A 22962-nucleotide genomic window follows, 5' to 3' on the forward strand; every position below is an offset into this window, starting at 1 on the left:
AGAAGTGACGTATGAATTACTTCTATCCGAATAAGACAAGAGCTACTTGATTACTTCAAAGAATGTACCTGTATAGAATGATCCATGTTGTTGATGATCCGTATGACTCGTCCGCTGGTGTTCTTGCCGCCGCCAGGAGGAGGCGCGTCGGACTCCGCGACGGACTGCTTGCGGGTGCCGGCGCGGGACCAGCCGCTCGTCCCGGTCACCGTCCCGCCTCCGTACCACATACCGTTCTTCTTGCCGTAACTTGCAGCCTGGTTGCAGACAAGGCAACATTCATTAATGTCTGTCACACTAAGTGTAAATTAAAAGTTTATAATACCCCCGACAAGTGAAGGTTACAGTACCTAGAAAAGAGCTGATAACTTTCAAACGGCTGAACCGATTTTCTTGGATTATAGCTAAGAACACTCTCGAACAAGCCACCTTTCAAACAAAAAAAACACTAAATCAAAATCGGTTCATTAGTTTAGGAGCTACGATGCCACAGACAGATACACACGTCAAACTTAATAACACCCCTCTTTTTGGGTCGGCGGTTAAAAAGCGAAAGTTTGTGTGTATGTTTGTTACTCTTTCATGCAAAACTACCGAACAGATTTGTCTGAAATTTAGAATGGAGGTAGACTATACCCTGGATTTACACATAGGCTACTTTTATCCCGAAAAATTAAAGAATTCCTACGGGATTTAAAAAAAACTATATCCACGCGAACGAAGTCGCGGGCATCAGCAATATTCTATAAATATTGTACCGAATTCCAACTCCATGTATGTGACTAAAACTAGCATTTAATCTGATACGAGTAGATTATCCGACATTTTGATTTGCCATCTGATGACCGTGATTTCGTCCGCGGGGATTTAGGTTTTGAAATATCTCGTGGGAACTCTTTCGCGCGCCGTTGCGGCGTGATTGAAAGATAAACCAACACACAAAAACACTTTCGTATTAATTATTATAATATGGCTAGTGATATACTACATAATATATCAGACGTTAGGTACTTATTACAAATATATTGAAAAAAAACGTTATTGTACGACTTACGAGTTTATTACTAACAGAATTCAGAAATTATGGGGCTGAATTTCATATCACTTTCAGTAGATATATGTGAGTATATAATCGTCTGAATTGGAGACCTTGACATGATTCGCTTGATTCACGACTTCGCAAATACTGCATATGCCTACATTACGTTATTATGAAATGTGCTTGTATACTGTTGTTTCTTGTGGTCTACGAAACATACGATTCGTATTGTTGTTACTTACTGCAAATTCTTTCAATGGTTGGAAGGTGTAGAGTGTACAAAGGCTATGTCCATAATATGTGCCTCTGTGACACCAAGGTACTTTGTCTTTTTAAACTCATGCGCTGGCCGATATCGGCCCTCACTGTCACAAAAGTTGAAAAACAAAATCACTCGTAACAAAAATTAACAAGTGTAAATTAAAAATTTATAACAAATGGCGAAAATCAAGTTGCTTCAAAAACAAACCAAAACGGCTTATCTAGGTACCTACTACACAAGTGTAAATTAAAAATTTATAGCACTCCCGACAAGTGAAGGTTACAGTAACTAGAAAAGAGCTGATAACTTTCAAACGGATGAACCCATTTTCTTGGATTATATATAACTAAGAACACTCTCGATCAAGCCACCTTTCAAACAAAAAAAAAACTAAATTAAAATCGGTTCGTTAGTTTACGAGCTACGATGCCACAGACAGATACACAGATACACACCTCAAGATTATAACACCCCTCTTTTTGGGTCGGGGGTTAAAAACAGGCAGTAGGAGTGTAAACTGAGTGATTTACAGTCAAGTCGAAAGTTTTAAAAGTATTTTCTTATTATATATATATAGTTGATGTTGGATATGAAACTGTTTCGGAGATAAAAGTTACTATTGTTTAGTACTACTTATACTCGTGTTTCAGCAATTTTACGCGAAAATTTAGATTTTTTTCTATTACAAGTTAGCCCTTGACTGCAATCTCACGTGGTAGTTATGATGCAGTCTAAGATGGTAGTAGTGGGTTAACTTGGAAGGGGTATGATAGTTTTATGAAACTTATACTCCTTATCGGTACACGGCACGTATGTAACAAGAATGCCAAATCGCTTGGCAGCACGGCATTGCCGGTAAGGTGGTAGCTAGCCACAGCCATAGCCTCTCACCAAACCAGACCAGAACAACCAGTCCAATCTTTCCAAATTGCCCCTGCCTGAAATCGAACCCGAGACCTCCCCATAAAAAGACCACAGCACCCACCACTACGCCAGGGAGTTCATCAATTCTACTTCATTCCAACAATTTCTTGCTGCAATACTTTTTGTAATTTCTTGAAAATACCGAGACTTTTAACCTACTTATGACGGCCGATTTCATGCAAGGTATAACTAACATTGTTGCCGCGAAATAAATTCTCTGCTACCTATAAACGTTTAATGAAGAATTTCAGAAAAAAGACTTTTTAATGGTTTGAAATACTCGTACCACTTTGGATTTTCTTTTCAGAAATGAAAAATAGGCTTATTGCTGCAGTGTTTTTGATTAATAGAAAAAAATTGTAAAAAAAAAATTGGAAGTTAGTGAGGACTTCCTAAGAAAGTGAATAGTGTTTTTTTGGTTTTTCTAATTATTTGTAGTAATTATAAAATTATGGAATATTCTTGAATATATAGGAAAATAAAATAAGACGTGGTTGCATTTCTCTGTGAAATAAATAAATAAATTGTGGTAACAAAAAATTAAAATTTTGACGTCTATCGGCACTCCGAGCATAGAAAGACATGGTAGTGTAAATAACAGCAGTAAGCATGTCGGTGATGTAACCTTGAAGTTTTAGCCACCCTAAAATTTCCTAGCATGCCCAAGGAAGTTTTCACTTCAATAGGTCCAGTAACGATTGAATAAGTCAAATGCGCATCTACCTACAGAGTGGAGTGGGCGAGGCGCATTTTTTTAAGCCTAGCATTCTAGTTGCAAAAATAATGATAACCATTATCATAATAAATATTTCAATTGTTATTACTATCGTAGCCCGCTACGATTGACCTACACCGTAGCTTTCGATCTACAATAGTATCGTAGCACATTAGTTGCTACGAACATTATATTGGTGCTACGTCAAATATAAGTAGCTACAGCAATCTACGCTGACACAACTTGCAATTCTGCAGGCCTAGCACCAACGTTTGATAGTTACATTGTGACGATCGCAATCACCTTTCGATAAATGCGGTGTTCAATCCTATCTGATTGGCCGTCGCTCTCTCGCTACAGGCTAACGCAGCAACGCAACAATTGCGATTGTAACATGTGATAATCACAACTCTGCATTAGCCCCCGATCTATCTTCTAAATATGTAAAAGAAAAAGCTGTCTGACTGACTGATTGATCTATCAACGCACAGCTCAAATGTCGAGACAGATTGGGCTAAAATTTGGTATGCATACGAGTATAGCTATTATGACGTAGACATCGGCTAAGAATTTTTTTTTTAAGTTAGGGTTTGATGAAGCTTGTGACTCAGACGCAATCCGGTCGTATTTATATGAGGCTTGAAAAAATTCCAATGTTTAAGTCAGATATTAACATACTAACACTCACCATATCGAAGATTAGTGTCAAATCGTCAGCGCTTTTAGAGTAATACCGAATTCTTATTCGCGATATCTTGCACAATTATTGCCCGGCTAGGGCAACCGACGGGCAATCACTGACGATGGTAAACAAAACCCCGACGATAACGGTCGAATTATGCTGACGTCCTTGGCCGATGGTACCTGTCGGTGGTCAACCTGCCCCTCAAGGACACTGCTTATCGCGTACACGCGTGTGTAATTAGAAAGTACAATCACTGTGGCCTTCTCGACCACGCAAGATGTAAGTAAAGGGCCGATCCGTTTTAGTGGGTTAATTGTTGTGGATTTTGTTCGGAGTATCGAAGAGTGTTATGTCGCGGACGAGGTCAAGTTAGAAATTGCTGCATAGCAAGTAGACTGCGGTGTTTTGTGGGTTTAGTGCGACTGGAAATGTTGTATGTTTGACGCTCTGTAATGATTGTTTTTTGTAGAGAATATAACATACAAATTGGCAGTCCGATATGGACGATGCACATTTCAGTACTCGCTTTTGAAAAAGCCACAATTTAGTTTAGGATTCTTAGAACCTTTTGAAAGATGCTTTTCTTTTTTTTATGGCGTAGGAAGAGTACTAAGTGAAATTCTTACGACTTCGTCCACATGGTTTTTTTAAATCCCGTGGGAACTCTTTGATTTCTAGATACTTATAAAAAGTAGCTTTACCCTTTCCTGGGAATCGGGATGCAAGCTATCTTTGTACCTAGTTTCTTCAAAATCAGTCAAACAACTGGGCCGTGTAAAGCTAACAGACAGACAGACAAGCAGACAGACTTTTACATTCACATATAATATTATAGTAAGGATGGTTTAGATAGGGTAGGTAAGTACGTCATGACAATAGCATTTATTAGACTAAATAAATATACCTACTTGAAATACCTACTTTTTTTGTTGATGAATGTTGTAAAAAGAAAAATAATGTAACCGTTTATAATATGTTTATGTTTTTGTTTGTATAAATTTTTGAGTTACCAAGTAATAGTTTCATTTACGCAAGAATTATTCAGAATGAACGCGGCTCACGCAAAACATTGAATATGTATAAAGAAACGGATTTTATGTGAAAAAAACAAGATTCGGCCATTACTTAACGTCCTGGTATACTTTGGTCATTACTTAAAAGGGAAACAAAATATGTGTACTTTTTAGTTGCTAGTGTAGGCGGTTATATGAATATGGTAACTAAGAGCCTATATACATAAACCTTGTTGTTACAGGAATACAGTCTTAAGGAAACGTCTATTAAGTTTCAGCCATCTGCTTTACATATTTTGAACTAGAATTTTTAATTATTTAATCTATGAATATGCAGTATAATAGTAATATTATAACTACAAACAGGGAACAATCTTATATGGATATTTTCCTGTAACTTCAATGATTTATACGTAGTATGCTCAGTTACATATTTGGTAGTTGTTACTGGCCTATTTCACTAAATCATGATTTTAAAAAAGTGAAAAGAAAAGTAAATAAATGTAAAGAAACATATTCACAGAAAGCTCCGGTGTATAAACTGGCAGATATATTATTTTACGTCTCTGTCTGCCACAGAGTCAGGAAGGTAGAGCCAAGGTAACTTATTGGGAGCCAAAGTTTCACTCTATTCATTTTCATAGTATTAAATATTACATAAACTGTATGTGAACATGCTTACAGGTGGATCAGTCGTGTAAACTAGCAGGAATATGACTTCGAATGGTTTTTAATCGTTGTCTTCTATAAAATTAGCTTGGTACAACCACAGTTTTATCGCAAAACTGTGGAAGAGCCAAGGTAACGTCTTGGGCTTTCGCAGTAATTAATAAAAACAAGTGAAGTGTCAACATACTTACAGGAGGTTGCGGCGTGTAAACTGGCAGAGATATGACTGTGAATGGCTCTTCGTCGCTGTCATCCATGGAATCAGCTGGATACAGCCAGCGGTAACGTCTTGGGCGCCACACTTTCGCTCCTTTATACACTTTTACGCTAAAAAGTCACTTGCTCTCTTACTAACAATTCTCTAGATTTTATATTCTCGAAATACAACTTTTAAGTCTGATATACACTTTAATATTTCATAATATTGATTTATGGCATCATTTTACTATTTAATTTTTCTAATAGTTCTGTAAAATAATTGAACCAAGATTTGTTTTAGCGGTTTGCCCTATTATTTTAATATAGAAAAATAAATTGAACGCGATGGTCAAAAAGCACAATTTTGACATGACCGCAAGCGCAGAACTCTGATCGCTGAACTGTTATGTGAGCTCGACGCCTTAGTATAAATAAATTATGATTTTAGTATCAAGATTGAGTTTATAATTAGTTGAATGGAATGGAAGCATGTACACAAAAATTTTAGGCGAAATAAAAATGTTATACCAACAACAAAGGCAGCCAACAAAGGAATACCTATCTAGATATGAATCTCCAAATGTCATTCGCGTTCAACACCTTTACTGAAGTTCAAGTACCCGCTACAAACATCAAGTTACTTGAATAATGTTAGCATTTTTTAATAATGAACCTTCTTTTAAGAGTTCCGTAGTTTTTTTTAATTCAAAGACGTGAAAAAGTCTGGTTTTTAATTTAAAGAGAAGAAAGAAGGTCTTATTGCTTGGCTGCAATTGATTGAAATTGAAATTAAAAATTGACCTGCTAGCAAGTGATGATGCAGCCTAAGATGGAGTGCGGAACCTAAGATGAAACTTAAAACAAGGCACCTTATAGTTTCACCAGTCTGTCTGTAGGTCTGTCTGCGTGTCATGACCATTTTTGTAATAAACTAGGAGACCTGTAAAATTGATACTTAGCTAAAATAAAAACTAGAATATACCTAGTAGATATATAATCTGTTACCGATACACAGGCCTATATAAATAGAAAGGCCTAAAGTAAATTTTAGGGTATCTCCTTGAGTCGAAAAAAAATTGGTTTATCACCTCGAGCGATCATGATTGAATACCATTGATGTCGAAATTACCCGTTGCTACCCTGTAAAATAGGCATTTTAATATCATTATGAGGTTCATTAAACAGTCTGTAGAAAAAACTACCGTTTCAGAAATAAAAAAGCCAAATTAAAAACCTTATAGGTATAAATTTAAATAATATAGTAAGATTCAATGGTCAGGAGTAATAGTTAAATATTGTCGTATACACATAGGAATGACGTCAAACTATCCGTTGCATCGAACATTTGCATATAAAGTGTAAACGTTATATTATGGTTGATTTGAACGGAAAATTGCTGGGCATGGGCTGATGATATTCTACCTTGAAGGCACTCGAGTCGCCTTGAGAGATTAACTTCATATAATCTGAACATTCAACATGAAATGTAATTTGGTATGGGTGTAAATTTAAAGCGGGTTATTCTTGATTGCGTTGACTTAGACGTATATTGTAGTATTTCATATTAATTTGAACTTAATGCCTCCACTTGAATAAAAATTATAACCCTTCCTTTCGGTTTTCCCGTAGTCGGGTAAAAAGGGGCTTGACAGATAAATAGACATGATAAATAATGTCGCCCGAACAGTCGCGCGTTGTAGCGATGCAAAAGCGATGCTGAATCAATGTTATGAGGGTTATGAGATTGTACGAGTATCACTAAATCGCACGCTACTGTCACGCGTTGCGAATACGACTAGATAGCGGCCAAAAGTAGCGATGCAGGCGCGTTAACGAAACGCGCTACTAAATCGCTGCAAAAAGTCGCCGTGTACCCTACTCTTAGGTATACCTACGCACATTCCGGAAACATTTTGACGACTTATGAAAAAGAGTGTTTTTGAAATACGATAGGTACCTATATTGCTATACCCGGCGTTACCTCTTGAGCTTTCAACGGAAAATATCGAATTCGTCACGCGATATTACTTGAGTCACGTAACTACGTGTGAATTATATGAAATATCAAGAAATAAAGCGAGAAAGTGAATGGGTGCTTTACATAATACGTGTATTGCCATCGATTTCGAGCGTTCTCTATAACATTGAGTCATTCCTACTTATCTATTTACCTACGAGTATGACCGATTTATACGTATGATATACTAAGTATAATAATATGATACGCGGATTACCCTGCGTGTGCCACTGCGTTAAAAAAAATACATACCTAATGCATTGTTTTAGTGGTCTAAAGTCTAAACCCATATTCGCATTATTTATTGTCTTTCTAATGAAACCGGTTTGGGGCACATGAGTTTGATGGTTTCATACAGGACACATAAAGGCTGATGGAATGGAATAGAGTGTGCGCAAAACAAGTAGAAAAATCTGAACACGAGGCGTATGATTGCGCATTATACAAAACAGACCTCAACCTTAGTCTAAGACCATGCAAACAACATCATATTAGACTACTTGATTTGCGCGCACTATACCTACATGCGGATCAATATCCAAAAAGCTTAGACCCCTTGGATTATATTTTAGTACCTACTCTTATTAGACTATCTATCTACGCTTATTTGGAAGAGAAAGGGTACTTTTTTTAGACATCCAAAAAGTTATATTACCTATGTAATAAATAGCTTAGGTAAATGTACTTTAGGATGATTTTAGATAAAACTAACAGCTTTTCAAAGCTGTATAGTGCAGTTAGGGACGCCTTTTGATAAATCAATTATACTTTGATAGAATAGACCGCGAACAATGTTAATGTTCATGAAAGTATGGAAATAAAGTTCGAGCTTTATTCATAAGATTATTGTAGTTTATTATTTATTGACATGATCACCAGGTGATGTCTGTGACTTTGTCCGTGTGAGTTCGATCCTTACCTGTTGGATTTAATTAATTTAGGTACTCGCTTAGTAGCACTAGGCTCTATAACTCTATAATGATAAAATTGTAAACATTCCCACAACGACAACAAAATATTACCGATATAGTACTGATAATAACAAACTAAAATATTATTTTTAGAAAATAGAACTATGTACCTAAATAAATAAAGTTTGGTTTAATATTCTAATTGAACTCAATAACTTTACTGTAGAAATATTTAAAATTTAAATCACAGAAAATAATTTATATTATTTGCATTAGCACTTAAATATTAGAAGTCGTTCCTTTTGATAAAGAAATAGATAGAGAAATTATCACTTGATCTTCAATACATCACTTATACCACTTTCACTAAAAAAGCTCAGTATCGGAAGTTCGATTGCAGCTGATTACAAAGATACGTCGTCGTTTGGAGCCGCCATACAAGGTACTAGACCCAAGTACAACAGCTGATGAATCCGCAGCAACAAAACAAAGCCTTCGCTTCAACTAATAGAAGACCTCAACCACCACTATCTTAAAAACAAAATAGACCGTATTATAATAAAATTAAAGGTCTGAATTGCACGCGAAAGCTTTGCGCATAGCACGGTTGGATAACAGCGACTGCTTAGATTTGAATACCGTGTTGGCGCGGAACGGTCGGCCAACCAAGGTCAATCTCGGCTAATCCACGCAATCCCACCAGAACGTTATAGCACTAAACCGATATACATCGAACCTTTATAATTAAAAGCCCTTTATGGTGGTCTTACGTGCTTCAAATATTAAGGAAATTTGTCGAGTGACACGCGAACCGATAAGCTAAATCAGGATTACGCATTACAAAATTAAGTGAAATTAGGCGAAGGTTGGATCAAACGTTTGGACCTTGATCCAAATGTTTGAGTTGCCTAGTAATTTTGCTAGACGTGATTGTTATTTGGAACGTTGTTAAATTACTATTACGAACGATTTGTATAAGTTATACAAAGAAATTAAAATAATTGGACTGGCTGAAAATTAGCGTTCAAAAATGTACAATTTGATACAACACTGTACGTAGACCGTTTGTAATTTTCTTGATTAGTTATTATCAAGCAGTTTTTAAAAAAAAGGCGTGATAGGTTTTTAATTTGGAGTGTATATCATTCTGTGTTTAAAAAGCTGCATTCCATTATTGTGAGAGGCTTCAGTCGTGGCTATTGCACCTTAGCTGCACTGGCGTTCAGCCTTTGACACGCGTTTTTTGTGGTGATAAACGGACTTTAAGTAGGGCAAAAAATATGATAACTATGTTATCTAGAAAAATACAGCTAAATTATAATCTACAACTATATTTATGATATAATTTATAAATCTTAAAATATATCCAAGGATCCTGAAAAATCACCGTCAAAATGTTTATCGAAAAAAACAGCAATAAACTCTTTAGTCGATATTTTCATTATTCTTTTATAATGCTTAGTTATTAACGTATAATTTTAATTATAGTTTCGTGCATTGCATCATAAAAAAGCGATAAAAAAGTAGCTCTTCGTACGTTTACGTGCCGTCGATAGTTTACGTGTAAACTTCCTTGCAATTTCGCGTATCAGGTATCGCTTAAACGCTATCGGACGCTCGACCTATATTCCTATTTTCGACAGCCCTCCGACCACGGACTTGGAGCAGCTGGATGCCGCAGGTTCACATAGTGTTCACATGTCTACATAGTGAGCATTATAATATACTAGGGGATACCCGCGGCTTCGCCCGTGTGGATTTCAATTTTTTTAAATCCCGCAGGAACTCTTCAATTTTCCGGGATAAAAAGTAGCCTATGTCCTTCCCCGGAATGTATCCCAAGTCTGTACCAAATTTCATTAAAATCGGTTCAGCGGTTGGGCCGTGGAAACGTAGCAGACAGACAGACAGACAGACTTTCGCATTTATAATATTATAGTATATGAATTAACTATATTTAGATACCTAACTAGCTTTGCTGGCTCTTCTCAATAGAATCTGGTTGCCTGGAAGAGATCGCTAGGTAGCGAAAAGGCCGCCAAATTGTACCTACCTGCCTATAGGTATTAAGTATTTTGTTGTGCTTTGTATGTGTTTTTTCTGTACTAATTTTGTGGTGTACAATAAAAGTATTCATTCAGTCATTCAATCTGCCCTCCGAACTGGTGGTAGAGTCTTGACATATGATAAGTAACACAAGCTGTCCTACATGAAATAAAAAAAACATTTTCATTTACATAAAACAATAACGCAATGCAATACGGCTTGAAATGGGTACCTCCTCTTTTTTGAGGTCGATTGATAAATAGCCTAAGTATTAGTACCTATGATATACTGCCTTTATGCCGCAATTTTCTATTAGAAATATTGTAAAGAATCTTGTTACATAATATCGATCAAGAAAGATAGGCTAAGGAAATTTATCATCTACGGATATACCTAGTATTTTATATATTAGAAACATTTTAGGAAATTAAAATGTTATGCTGTTAAAACATAGATATACATACAGATTATAGGTAGGTATATTAATTTTATTTTAGTTAGGTACTTACTTTCCTTTAATACATATATTTCTATATAACATAAATGGACGGCGTATTTCATAGTTGAAGACGTAGCGCTACGAAATGCTACGGCGAGCTACGCCAATACAATATGTTTGGAGTTTAATTAGTAAATATGATAATCAATTGAATCTGAATGAATCATTTTGTATGATTTTAAAAGCTCTGGTTGATCTCGACCCACCCAAGTGGGGATAACAAACATGTTTTCAAAAAATATTCGAAATTCAATTCGTAAACTAGTTTCGTTTTTGATTTGTTGGCGGCTCTTTCAAAATGGTTAAGGCCTGAAATTTTTGTCTCTGTCATTTGTGTGGGATTACGTAACAGAGAGAGTCATATACTAACTTATTTAGTAAAATTAGAAGTAAGTAAAATTTTTGTGTAACAGGTTAGCAATTCATAGTTTAATTAGATTTACCGTACATTCTCGTACCTGTGATGACGTATGGAGCAGAAACGTGGACACTGACAGTTGGCCTCGTCCACAAACTAAAGGTCGCTCAGCGCGCTATGGAGCGAGCTATGTTGGGTATCACTCTCAGGGATAAAATCCGGAACGAGAAAATTCGCAGAAGAACAAAAACGACCGACATAGCTCAAAGGATTAGCAAGCTGAAGTGGCAATGGGCAGGTCATGTCTGTCGCAGAACCGACGGCCGATGGGGCAGACGTGTTCTGGAGTGGAGACCGCGTACCGGTAAGCGCAGTGTGGGACGACCTCCTGCCCGCTGGACCGATGACCTGAAGAAGGTGGCGGGGAGCGGGTGGATGAGGAAGGCGGAGGACCGTGTTTGGTGGCGCGCTCTTGGAAAGGCCTATGTCCAGCAGTGGACGCATACAGGCTGATGGATGGATGGATGGGTACTTACTCGTACACTAAGAAATCGGGAAGCTATGAAAAAAACTAGTGAACAAACGACTTACAGCGGCCGTCACCGGCATTTTACTTATTATTCATATATTCAAGCCTTCATCGATAACGCGGTAAGTATAAACTCTATTATTATTACTATGGCATGAGTAATTAAACGCATTGAATGTAGGTCACAAAGATGAATTTCTTTATTTTTTTCTAGAAATATACAGCCTATTAGGCATAGGTATAGCGCTTAACTAAGTAGGCTCGGGGTGTGGTATGGGTGACAGTTGTCACAAGTTGACGAAGAGGGGTCTCTCCGTCACTCGCTCCATACAAACGTAGTTCGTCTCTCATTGGAATAATAACCAATCATACTCAATGGAATTTTGTAGAAACATTCCGGGAACTAACATCTATGCCTGTGGTTTTCCAGATTTCCGTTAAAATATTCGGTTTCAAAGTTACGCGGTCTTAAAAATTCACATACAAATCTTTGAGCCTCTGTAATTTTATAACTACATATTTTTAGAGAAACCTAAAACACCACAGACACAGATAGTAGTTTCTAAAATATTGTAGAAGCGTGCGGCCTCTTTTAAGACTGGTCTGCAAAATTTCATGGACTTTGGTTGCTTAATATTCAAATGAAATTGGGACTACGATTGTATGGAGTAAGTGACGGAGAGAGCCCTGTTAAGCCTGTGGACCTTAAAAATAAGTACCTATGACTCTTTTCATATAAAATCGAGATGGATTTATCCTGAGTCGTAGATACATACTAGCTTTTATCGTCTACGTACAAAGCCACACTAGCAGGCATAAATAAAAAAATGTTAACTGAGTAGGTTCCTGCGGTAGTGGAGCGGTGCGGGAGGGGTGTGATGACGTGACGCCAGAGCTCAGTGATTCGTCAACTTATGACAACTGTCACCCTCCCACCACTCCACTACCGTATCAGCCTTTTTTTTTTTTTCTTTAAATCTGGCTTTACTCTGATTAGCCAATGTCAAGTTTGTGATATTTTCAAGTTGTTGAATTTATACAAGTATGGACTCCGTCTGCGCCGGCGCCCGCCGACATACGCGCGGCGCCCCTTTAGAGCGCTTCCCAGTCAGTTCCACCACCAAAAAACACCAACTAACACAAAAACCAGCCACTCTTAACAAAAAAAAAAACACTCCAAACAAGCACAGCACGCGCGCCAGCAAACGCCATCGCAGACGAAGTCAAAGCCTTCTCAGTTATGCGCTATTTTCTGAAATCAATGGCTATACCTACAATAAGTCACTGGTAAGATCGAAGGAAAGAGACCCCGCGGACGTAGCCCGAGACGTTGGCCAGACCAAATAAAAGAAGCGGTCAACACTATCTGCGATGTAACCCACGCGGCAAGAAACAGAGAGCAATGGAGGAACATCGTAGCAAAGATTGCATCAAAGGGGATTGCATCAAAATTGAGGAAACGACGCAGGAAGAGACCTGTAATTAATCCAATTTTTAAGCTTCTTTAAGCTCTTATTATTTATAAAGAAGTAGAACAATAATAAGCTGTTACTTATAGCTTGTGCTGCGAAAGTCCTAGGTACGTAGGCAAAAGTTTAGGAATTGCCTTGATGCATATTAAGTGCAAGGTGGTGCATTGCCCCCGCCGTGGTGTCGTTGCCAAGTTTGCTCTATTGTAGTGTGACCATGAAAAATCTTTTTTTTGGGACAGTCCTTAGAGTTTACAAAGTAAGAGAGAAAAGCTAATTATTATTATTATTAAATGCTAAACTGGGATATGCATTTTACGGTTCAAGAGTACTTCTAAAAGTTTATTTGCAAAAAATCTTTCTATTTTTATTTCTAAAAATGCTTATTGACCTAATCCAACTTTTCAAATCTGAATAAAAAGTAAGTTGGCAATGGTTTCTGTAAAGTTTCAGGGATAAAGATATTTATTTAAATATAAGAAAACTCCGTCTATTAGTCACTAAGCAAATAGACAATAGATAAAACGTTTTCTATCTAATTCAAGTTTTACTACCAGTTAGATTAGCAGAATCTGCTGAGAAGAATTTATTTCAGTACAAGTACTCGTAACTAGCGATAAACCAGGTCAACAAAACTATTATATGTTTATAAAATATTTATCAAGAAAATATCTACGTACTCCTTTTTAGAAGTCAATCAAAATGATAAAGTATCAACAAAAGACGGAATAGAGTCTCAGTTTATCGAAATTCATTGCAACCCTACTTTATGAACCGGCACACAGCACACACGACCAAACGATTAATACTGATCGTACATTATTAGGATCCGACCGCACGCGCTGTCGTTGCCGCAAGTCGCTTGCAGAGCGCGATACATTTTTTCAGTACTAATAAAATGGTTATGAGTATGACATAAGCTGGAAAGATGGACGGATAGACGGGCAGCCTAAACAAAACTATATATTTTTTAGAATGGAACACTAAAAATGTTGATAATGTTAGTACCACGAATCGTAAGGTACCCATAGCTTCGGAAAAGGTAAAATAAAACCAGAAGACATCATCCCAACGCCACTCAATCATTTAGTAGGTACGTGAGGATCTGTTTTCAGTACTGAGAACTGTTACTTTCACAGTGCATGCGGTTCGTCCGTAATAATATGTGCGATCAGCATTCATGAACGTAGCTACATCCACTTCGAAAAAATATTCCTCATGAGTAATCCTTAACAAAAACAATAAGTGTTTTATTGACCTCTACTTTCTTGATTTATACAAAATATGCTCACATTTATCAAAACTAATGATACCATTTGAAACCAGGTTTTAATATGTACGTGAGTGATTTATGCTAACATTTTCTTTCAGCTAATACTCAGAAACCCTAATCTGTTCATTTGACCGCCCGTATTGTTTATCTTGACCACCATGAAATGCTTTGACCTTGTCAGTAATAGGGGGAGGGAAAGTAGCTAATGAAAATTCAACATAGTTTTTTTATCAACTTTGGCCAAACAAGAAAAGTCCGCATAATTGTTTTCGTAATTTCCTGTCGCATATAAAATTACACTTTGGTTACTTTGTGGCTAAAATATGCAAATTATATCGTCAATGGGTTGTAGATTAATAGCTTGATCATCGCACTTTAAAGTCTAGATATAAGGTATCATGATTCATAAATGATTAGAAAAAATTATATCCACGCGGACGTTAAGTCGTGGGCATTAGCTATTGTATTAATGAAATTAAATAAGATCGCAGTTTTACTCACAATCGATAACAAAAGCCAAATAAAGGAAGGAAAATATTTTATCGCCAAACAAGCAAAGAGTCCGAGTATTTTCATAATTTCCTGTCGCGTCCAAAATGGCTTTCGGGCGGAATTCGTTAACAATTAGCGAGTTATCGATGTCGGCTAAAAGTAAGCTAAAAACTTAACTGAATTTAGGTAAATTATTATAGTTAGGTAGTGGGTACGCAATAAAAATGCAAATGCCAGAGACGGTGCGTGGTTCTTATCCTGTGACCCAAATCACAAGGACGCGGCCTCTTGCGTTTATACGAGTACTTCTACACTTCTATGAGAAAACGTTGCCTAAATACTTATGCCAATTGTCAAAGCTTGCGAATGTAACTACTTTTTAACCCCCGACCCAAATAAGTGTTATAAGTTTGACGTGTGTATCTGTGTATCTGTCTGTGGCATCGTAGCTCCTAAACGATTGTCCGATTTTAATTTAGTTTTTTTTTGTTTGAAAGGTGGCTTGATCGAGAGTGTTCTTAGCTATAATCCAAGAAAATCGGTTCAGCCTTTTGAAAGTTATCAGCTCTTTTCTAGTTACTGTAACTTTCACTTGTCGGGGGTGTTATAAATTTTTTATTTACACTTGTTACTCCTTGGATTTTTATCATATGATATTTATTTAAAATACATAAGTATCTACAAAGGAAAGGGGCAGATACGCTGCGCAAAAAGATCGTTCATCTAATGTGATTATTTTGTAGTGAACATATTGAATGATTTTTTTTCATCATGCTTTTTATAGTTCTTCTTAGAAACATACTAATTATGTTGGCCCACATCAAATAAATGTTTTTACATGTAGAGTTTTGAAAAATTATTTTGTGTTCAAGTCCATCCTTATAACACTGCGGAGACTTATCCATAATTATAATATATCATGTTAGCTATAGTCTGTTTTTAAATAACAAGTTAAAATCAAGTTTAAAAGTTTTTAAATGAGACTTATTTGGAATAACTTTTTGGGATACATAATTCAACAAAAACGCATGCAAAAGCAACATTTTAACAGGGCTCTCTCCGTCACTTACTGCATACAACCGTAGTTCCAATTTCATTTGAATATTAAGCAACCAAAGTCCATAAAATTTTGCAGACATATTCTAAGAAACTAATATCTGTGCCTGTGGTGTTTTAGATTTTTCTAAAAATATGTAGTTTCAAAATTACAGGAGCTCAACGATTTGTATGTGAATTTTTAAGACCGCGTAACTTTGAAACCAAATATTTTAACAGAAATCTGGAAAACCACAGACATAGATATTACTTTCTAGAATATGTCTTCAAAATTTCATGGACTTTGGTTGCTTAATAATCAAATGAAATTGGAACTACGTTTGTATGGAGCGAATGACGGAGAGACCCCTCTTAAGATAATTTATGGATAAAAATATGTTTGTATGTAGATTTTGTAAACCAAAACAATTATTAAGTATTCAGTAACGTATTCGTTTAACCCATTTGGTATGGATCACGCACGCCACATAATAACATAATATGTGTAATTAAAAACATTGTTTCTAGCTACTGTAGTTAAAGTAATTAATTCTTACATTTTCATACAACGAATACCTAATTGTGTCACCTAGATCTTAAATAACTTTAAACTGTTAATTAGATAGAATATCTAGTTACCAGCTTAAAAAATCTAAATGACCTATTCAATTTTTTTCTTAACTTGCTATAGAACTTGCAGTCTTAACTCGTCACTCGTCTTTGTACGTAGCTAATGTACGGTAAACAGAAGGTTTCGTCCAAGTGGCACTTTTTGCAAAACTATCAATAAAACTCGAACAGATTTTTGGAAGAAGCGCTTACCAACAATCAGACAGCTTAGCACTGACTTTATACCTGCTATGGTGATACCTGCTATGCTGTTTGTAATAAAAAGTAGTACGTAAAGTCAGAACTTACCTTGAAAGTCTTGTAAGATGAAACTACATAAGAAGCTCCGTCCTCCAGCTCTTCAAGTCTATACTTCCGATCGCCATCCATACCAAAGATGAATCTCGCACCTCTAGGTAGTTCCAATCTCTCTGACAGTCTGTCGAGTAGCGCATCCATGGATACCAAGTCTCTACCCAATTTGAAACGGAACTCAACACCTGGATGGAAAGGATCTCCATTTCTGTAAAAGGTTACACGTCTCGCTTTCCAGTAGTTAAGATTTGCGTATCGACTTGCTGGTTCTGGTCGGTCTATTCGATCAGGTCTTATATTCGAACGGGTAGGTTCAGAGCCTTCAGAGATGTCGTCGGGGCGTTGTGGCGGCGAGGGCGGGCGGGACGGGCGCCAGTCTGGCGATTTCTCGTCGTCGGATGGCGGTTGCGGGTCTGGATCTGGTTGCGGCGGTTCGGGAGCTGCAACCGGCTCAGCCGCAACCTGGGGGCGAAGGCGAGGTTGACGCGGTTGGCGCTTAGTTAGCACTCGACGCGACATGGCCGCTGACCACTCGGCCGTCGACTGGGCGGGTGCCGGGCGGGCACTGCGCTCTTTTCGCTTTATCAGCTGATAACTACGCATGTGATGCATAGCCGGCATGCCTTTCATTCATGGGATCCATTAAATATATTACCTATTCGATTACTCGCGAGTAAGTATACTCGTAATTTATGTAAAGTCAATACGTAAACAACGAAGTACCTGCTAGGTTTTATTACTATTTTTTCTAATCACTTTCAGATCCTTTTTCTAATAAAATGATAATGAAAATCTAAGTATCTTTATTTATGTCAGGCTTTGAAGAATGCGATTATATTTGTTTTTCTAAAAAGTATTACGCCTAAAGTCACAGCCTTAGCCTACTATAACTTAGGTATATTTAGTTAGCGTTTCTTCATCTTAGATGTTCTAGATAAGCGTAACGAGTTCAACCCTTGCGCGTGACTAAGTAACCGGAGTCACGACTTTCAAGTTTCACGTTTAGTTATTATGTTATTAAAGATCCCATTTTTTAAGCTTCACCCTATATTGTTGTATGAATCATGGTTAATATGTATTTGAATACCTAGACTAGAACGTGGCAGTAATTTAGCATTTTTATTACCATAATAAATGTGCATAAATTACTGTTTTATAAATTCCTGATTTAAATATTCTAATACGTTGATATTAAACTCTTTTTCGTGACTAGAAAATTATGCTTGATTTGATACAGCTATTTTGTACATAAGTGACAGATGTTGCATTTTTTGCGTAGGTATATATTTTTAAATACTTACCCTTGCTAATGTGAGTAAATGTAAGATATTATATTATGCAGTCAGGGCAGAGATGATTTGTCAGATCAGGGCAACGTGTACTTGGTACATTTTTTGTGTAAGGTATATACAAGAAAAAAAAACGGAACACTTATCTATACCAAACCCCGATTTTTTTGAATCATTATTATTAGTAAGGACGTTTACCTAGATACAGTAATAAGAGATCCAATAAAGTAATTATTTTGCCCTATATATTGTAAACAAAACATTTAATTATGGTTTGCTTAGAGTTAAAAAAATAATAAATAAATAATTGATGAACTTTTGCAAGCTTAGTTATATTCTATAGTAAGTAGGTACATTATGTCACAAAATACATTATAATTTTAAAAGTGATTACATAGGGTATACCTACGTATTTTTCAGGTCAAGAATCTGTCTGCCTGGTGCAAAGATTGCCCATCGCTATTCAGCGTGGAAGGATATGAGCTTTATAGGTACCTTTGGTCCAGGGGTAACCAGGAGTCTACTTTTTGATTAGGTATTGTGACTAATTCTGTTGTAGACAATCTCTAAACAAAATGGCAGGTCTAGATGTCTTGCTACCTTTTTCATTATCATCACTAGATTTAGATCTGCCAATTAAAAAGTACTTATGTACAACAAAATCAACCATTATTAGTTTCTAGATGATGCTGATAATGCCGGGATAACAATCCCTTGGGATTTCTTTGATATTCCGGGCTAAAAAGAAGCCAATGTCCATCCTATGTAAAATTTAGTCAAAATCGGTTAAGCAGATGGCCTGTAAAAAGCTAGCAGACAGACAGAAAAATAGAAACCCTTTCGCGTTTATAGTATCACTTAGTTTAGTGTAGATACTACTACTACTTTTGACGCTGTTGTTTCTGATCGTTATATAAATAAGCAAAATGTAATAAATATTAGTACTTACCACCGCCGTAGCAGCCATAGATTCCTCGGAAGTCATTGAACTAGCAAAAGAACACTTCAAAATACATCGACCATCACAAAGCTTCACTCAAATTAACTCCGTGCTGTATAAAATGGGAGCGAAAATTTGCCGCCAAAACAAAATTACAACATTCTCGCGTTCTAATTCAGTTTGTATAAATGGTAGTAATATAGATTTACATAATTTTGGTATTAGGTACAACTGTTTGGTAATCTAACGGTTTTGTAAGAGTAGTGTGAGAATCGTTGAGAAATAAAGGACTTCCGCGCAATAGGAGCGAAGTCGTCCGGCTATGTTTTGTGAAAGCAATCGAGTGACCGTTTCGTGGTGGTAGAGGTGGTAGCGTAGAGGGTGGCGCGGCCAGCGCCCCCGAGTGCCTTACACTCGCACGGCATGCAAGAAATTCATTACTAGACTACAAAAGGTATGTTATGAGGCCAACTCTGTTTATTAGTATGTATATGTACGAACATCAGTTCTATCGTAGTCCCCAAACTGTCATTAGGTTTTGATAAATGAGGTGTCACTAGAGCGTTACATAGTATCACAAGACTATCAAATCCAATCGGCGGATATGAAAGACAAAAGTTTAAGCGAACTGTTTGGTACCAAACGAAATATTATGCGTGCCTGAGTAACATCGTCGTTCGTCTTCTGAACTCAAAATCATTTTTAGTCTCTTATATCTTAGGCCCCCTGTTTGATTCTATAATAACCCACTTGGGATAAACCCTGACTTCTTCTAACACAACCAAAATTGGATCTAAGGCACATTTTATTATTTATGTTTTGATTTTTGTACTAAACTATTTACTAATTAAAAATGTGTTAAGGTCTACGTTGTAGAGAACCCCTAGGGCAATATCCAAGTATCTAGACCCAGGTATTAACGCTGTACGCGCGTGTGTGATAAGTAGGTACGCCAGTCAGTCAGTTTATCCATTTACTAGCTGATGCCCGCAGCTTCGCCCGCGTGGATTGGTCAGATCCCCTGCAGCATCAGGATTGAGGAGTTGGAATCCAAATTTTTTATGAAACAATGTCGCAAAGTTCCTCTATCGATTAAAAAAGAAATGACGCAAATCGGTTCAGAAATCTCGGAGATTTTGGTGTACATAGGTAGAAAAACACAACTCCCTTCTTGAAAGTCGGTTAAAAAAGGAGCCTATGTTACACCCTGGTCAATCCTCTACTTGTATGTGAAAATCCCGTTAAAATCGGTTCAGCCGTTCCAAAGATTAGCCTTTTCAAACAGACAGACAGACAGACAAAAATTTTAAAAACGTGTGATTCAGTTATGATATCGTTCAAATAACCATATGACCTTAAAATGTGGTAGTTATTTCGAAATTACAGACGACACTCCAATTTTATTTATTAAGTTAGTATAGATGTGTAGGTGGTCGAACCGCTGTGTCGTACATTTGTCGCCAATCGGTCATAGTCATATACGAAGCTATAATAGCTCTCGTGGCGTGCTTATATTTTTTTACGTCTCCCCTTTGAACGGTTGTTTGCTGTTTGTTATCGGTTTCGTAATAATTAAAGGTAATTTTCAAAGGAATTTATTTTCCACCTACATTAATCTGATCTAGATCTATCTACCTATACCTAAGTAATGCTTTTTTAATAATGAAATATTTCGCTTGATTAGATCGGTTAATCAAATGATAAATATTTATGATGATAAAGCTTTTTGACACGACTTTTCTCATAAATTCGAAACATGACATATATTTTGAAATAAAAACAAAGTAGATAAAAATTATTCGTAGAGTAGTTAATTATTTCTTTATTATATTATTAACTAGATGCCCGCGACTTTGTCTGCGTGGATTTAGATTTTTATAAATCCCGTGGGAACTCTTCGATATTCCGTGATAAAAAGTACTTAGGTACCTATAGTCTATGGCCTATACCGTCACCAGGATATAAGCATTTCTGTACCTATTAAGTAGGTGATGACCACAACTTCGTCCATGTAGATTATGGTTTTTTTTAATAAGAAATAATTAGGTATACCTACCTACTACATGCAATTATTTCGTTTAAGTTTCTAGGGTTCCGTAACTGAACGATGCACACGGGACGCTAATACTAAGCGTCCGCTATCCGTCCGGCCGTCCGTCAGCGGACTCTATTGCCACTATAACAATAAATAATAAAATTAAAAAGTCCGCTTGTGCGATGGTACGGAACCCTTCGTGCGCCAGTCCGTCTCACTCTTGACCGATTTTTAGGGTTCCGTACCTCAAAAGGAAAAACGGAACCCAGGATCACTTTGTTGTCTGTCTGTCTGTCAAGAAACCTATAGAGTACTACCCATTGACCTAGAATCATGAAATTTGGCAGGTAGGTAGGTCTTATATAGCACAAGTACAGGAATAAATCTGAAAACCCCGAATTTGTGGTTACATCATTTAACAAGTGTAAATTAAAAATTTATAACACCCCCGACGATCCAAAGTTTCGAGGTTTTCCAAAACATCATTTTCAAATAAATAATTATGTATTTAGGCAACGTCCATCTTGACAGCTTGACATTTGTCAATTGACATAATATTAAGAACCTAACGATTATCTAACCTTCTTTTATACAAGAAAAGTAGAAAAGAGCTGATAACTCTTAAACGGCTGAACCAATTTTTTTGGATTATAGCTAAGAACACTCTCGATCAAGCCACCTTTCAAACAAAAAAAAGTAAATTAAAATCGGTTCATTCGTTTAGGCGCTACGATGCCACAGACAGATACACAGATACACAGATACACAGACACACAGATACACAGATACACACGTCAAACTTATAACACCCCTCTTTTTGGGTCGGGGGTTAAAAAATAATTAAAATGTGTTTTAATTTTCAAACTAAGATAACTATACCAAGTGGGGTATCATATGAAAGGGCTTTACCTGTACATTCTACAGATACAGATTTTTATTTATTTTTATGTAAATAATGTTTTTGATTTATCGTGCAAAATGTTGAAAAAAAATACCCGAGTACGGAACCCTGTGCGCGAGTCTGACTCGCTCTTGGCCGATTTTTTTATAATAATGAGCAATTTCACCATTACAGTGACATTTCGAAATTGATTTACTGTAGGTACTTAAGATTAATGTTATAAGTAGTTGCCTACTTTACAGAGCACGCAAGCTGACTTGCAAGTGCTTGGTAAACGCATAAAAGTTACTTTATCCTTTTTTATATTATGTGCATTTAATGAACAGGGTCTTGGACTGTTTTATAACAAGTGTAAATTAAAAATTTATAACACCCCCGACGATCCAAAGTATTTGAGTTTTCCAAAACATCATTTTCAAATAAATAATTATGTATTTAGGCAACGTCCATCTTGACAGCTTGACATATTTTGTCTATTGACATAATATTAAGAACCTAACGGTTATCTTACCTTCTTTTATACAAGAAAACTAGAAAAGAGCTGATAACTCTTAAACGGCTGAACCAATTTTTTTAGATTATAGCTAAGAACACTCTCGATCAAGCCACCTTTCAAACAAAAAAAACTAAATTAAAATCGGTTCATTCGTTTAGGCGCTACGATGCCACAGACAGATACACAGATACACAGATACACAGACACACAGATACACACGTCAAACTTATAACACCCCTCTTT

At 36.6% G+C, this 22962-nt stretch overlaps 2 protein-coding genes across 4 annotated transcripts in view; one reads left to right on the forward strand and one right to left on the reverse strand.

Annotated features, from left to right (window-relative positions):
- Nucleotides 1-3730, forward strand: part of LOC123880328 (CD63 antigen-like) — a 35555-nt gene extending 31825 nt beyond the window's left edge. The window contains exon 7 of the mRNA XM_045928403.1: nucleotides 3719-3730. The gene's annotated coding sequence lies outside the window, so the exon portion shown is untranslated. The remainder of the gene's footprint in view (nucleotides 1-3718) is intronic.
- LOC123880180 (echinoderm microtubule-associated protein-like CG42247) overlaps nucleotides 1-17583 on the reverse strand; it is a 28207-nt gene extending 10624 nt beyond the window's left edge. For 2 of the 3 annotated variants that reach the window (XR_006799178.1, XM_045928158.1), the window contains exons 1-2: nucleotides 17053-17583; nucleotides 69-257 (exon numbers count right to left, since the gene is read on the reverse strand). Coding sequence is in view for 2 of the 3 variants with exons in the window: in XM_045928158.1 (XP_045784114.1) it covers nucleotides 69-257; nucleotides 17053-17577 (714 nt within the window). In the remaining variant the exon portion in view is untranslated. Of the gene's footprint in view, nucleotides 1-68; nucleotides 258-5498; nucleotides 5690-17052 lie in introns of those variants that run through there. The other variant, XM_045928173.1, reaches the window with a different exon arrangement.
- Between the last annotated feature and the right edge of the window lie 5379 nt (nucleotides 17584-22962).

This window comes from Maniola jurtina, chromosome 3 (genome assembly GCF_905333055.1).
Source record: "Maniola jurtina chromosome 3, ilManJurt1.1, whole genome shotgun sequence".
NCBI classification, from domain to species: domain Eukaryota; kingdom Metazoa; phylum Arthropoda; class Insecta; order Lepidoptera; family Nymphalidae; genus Maniola; species Maniola jurtina.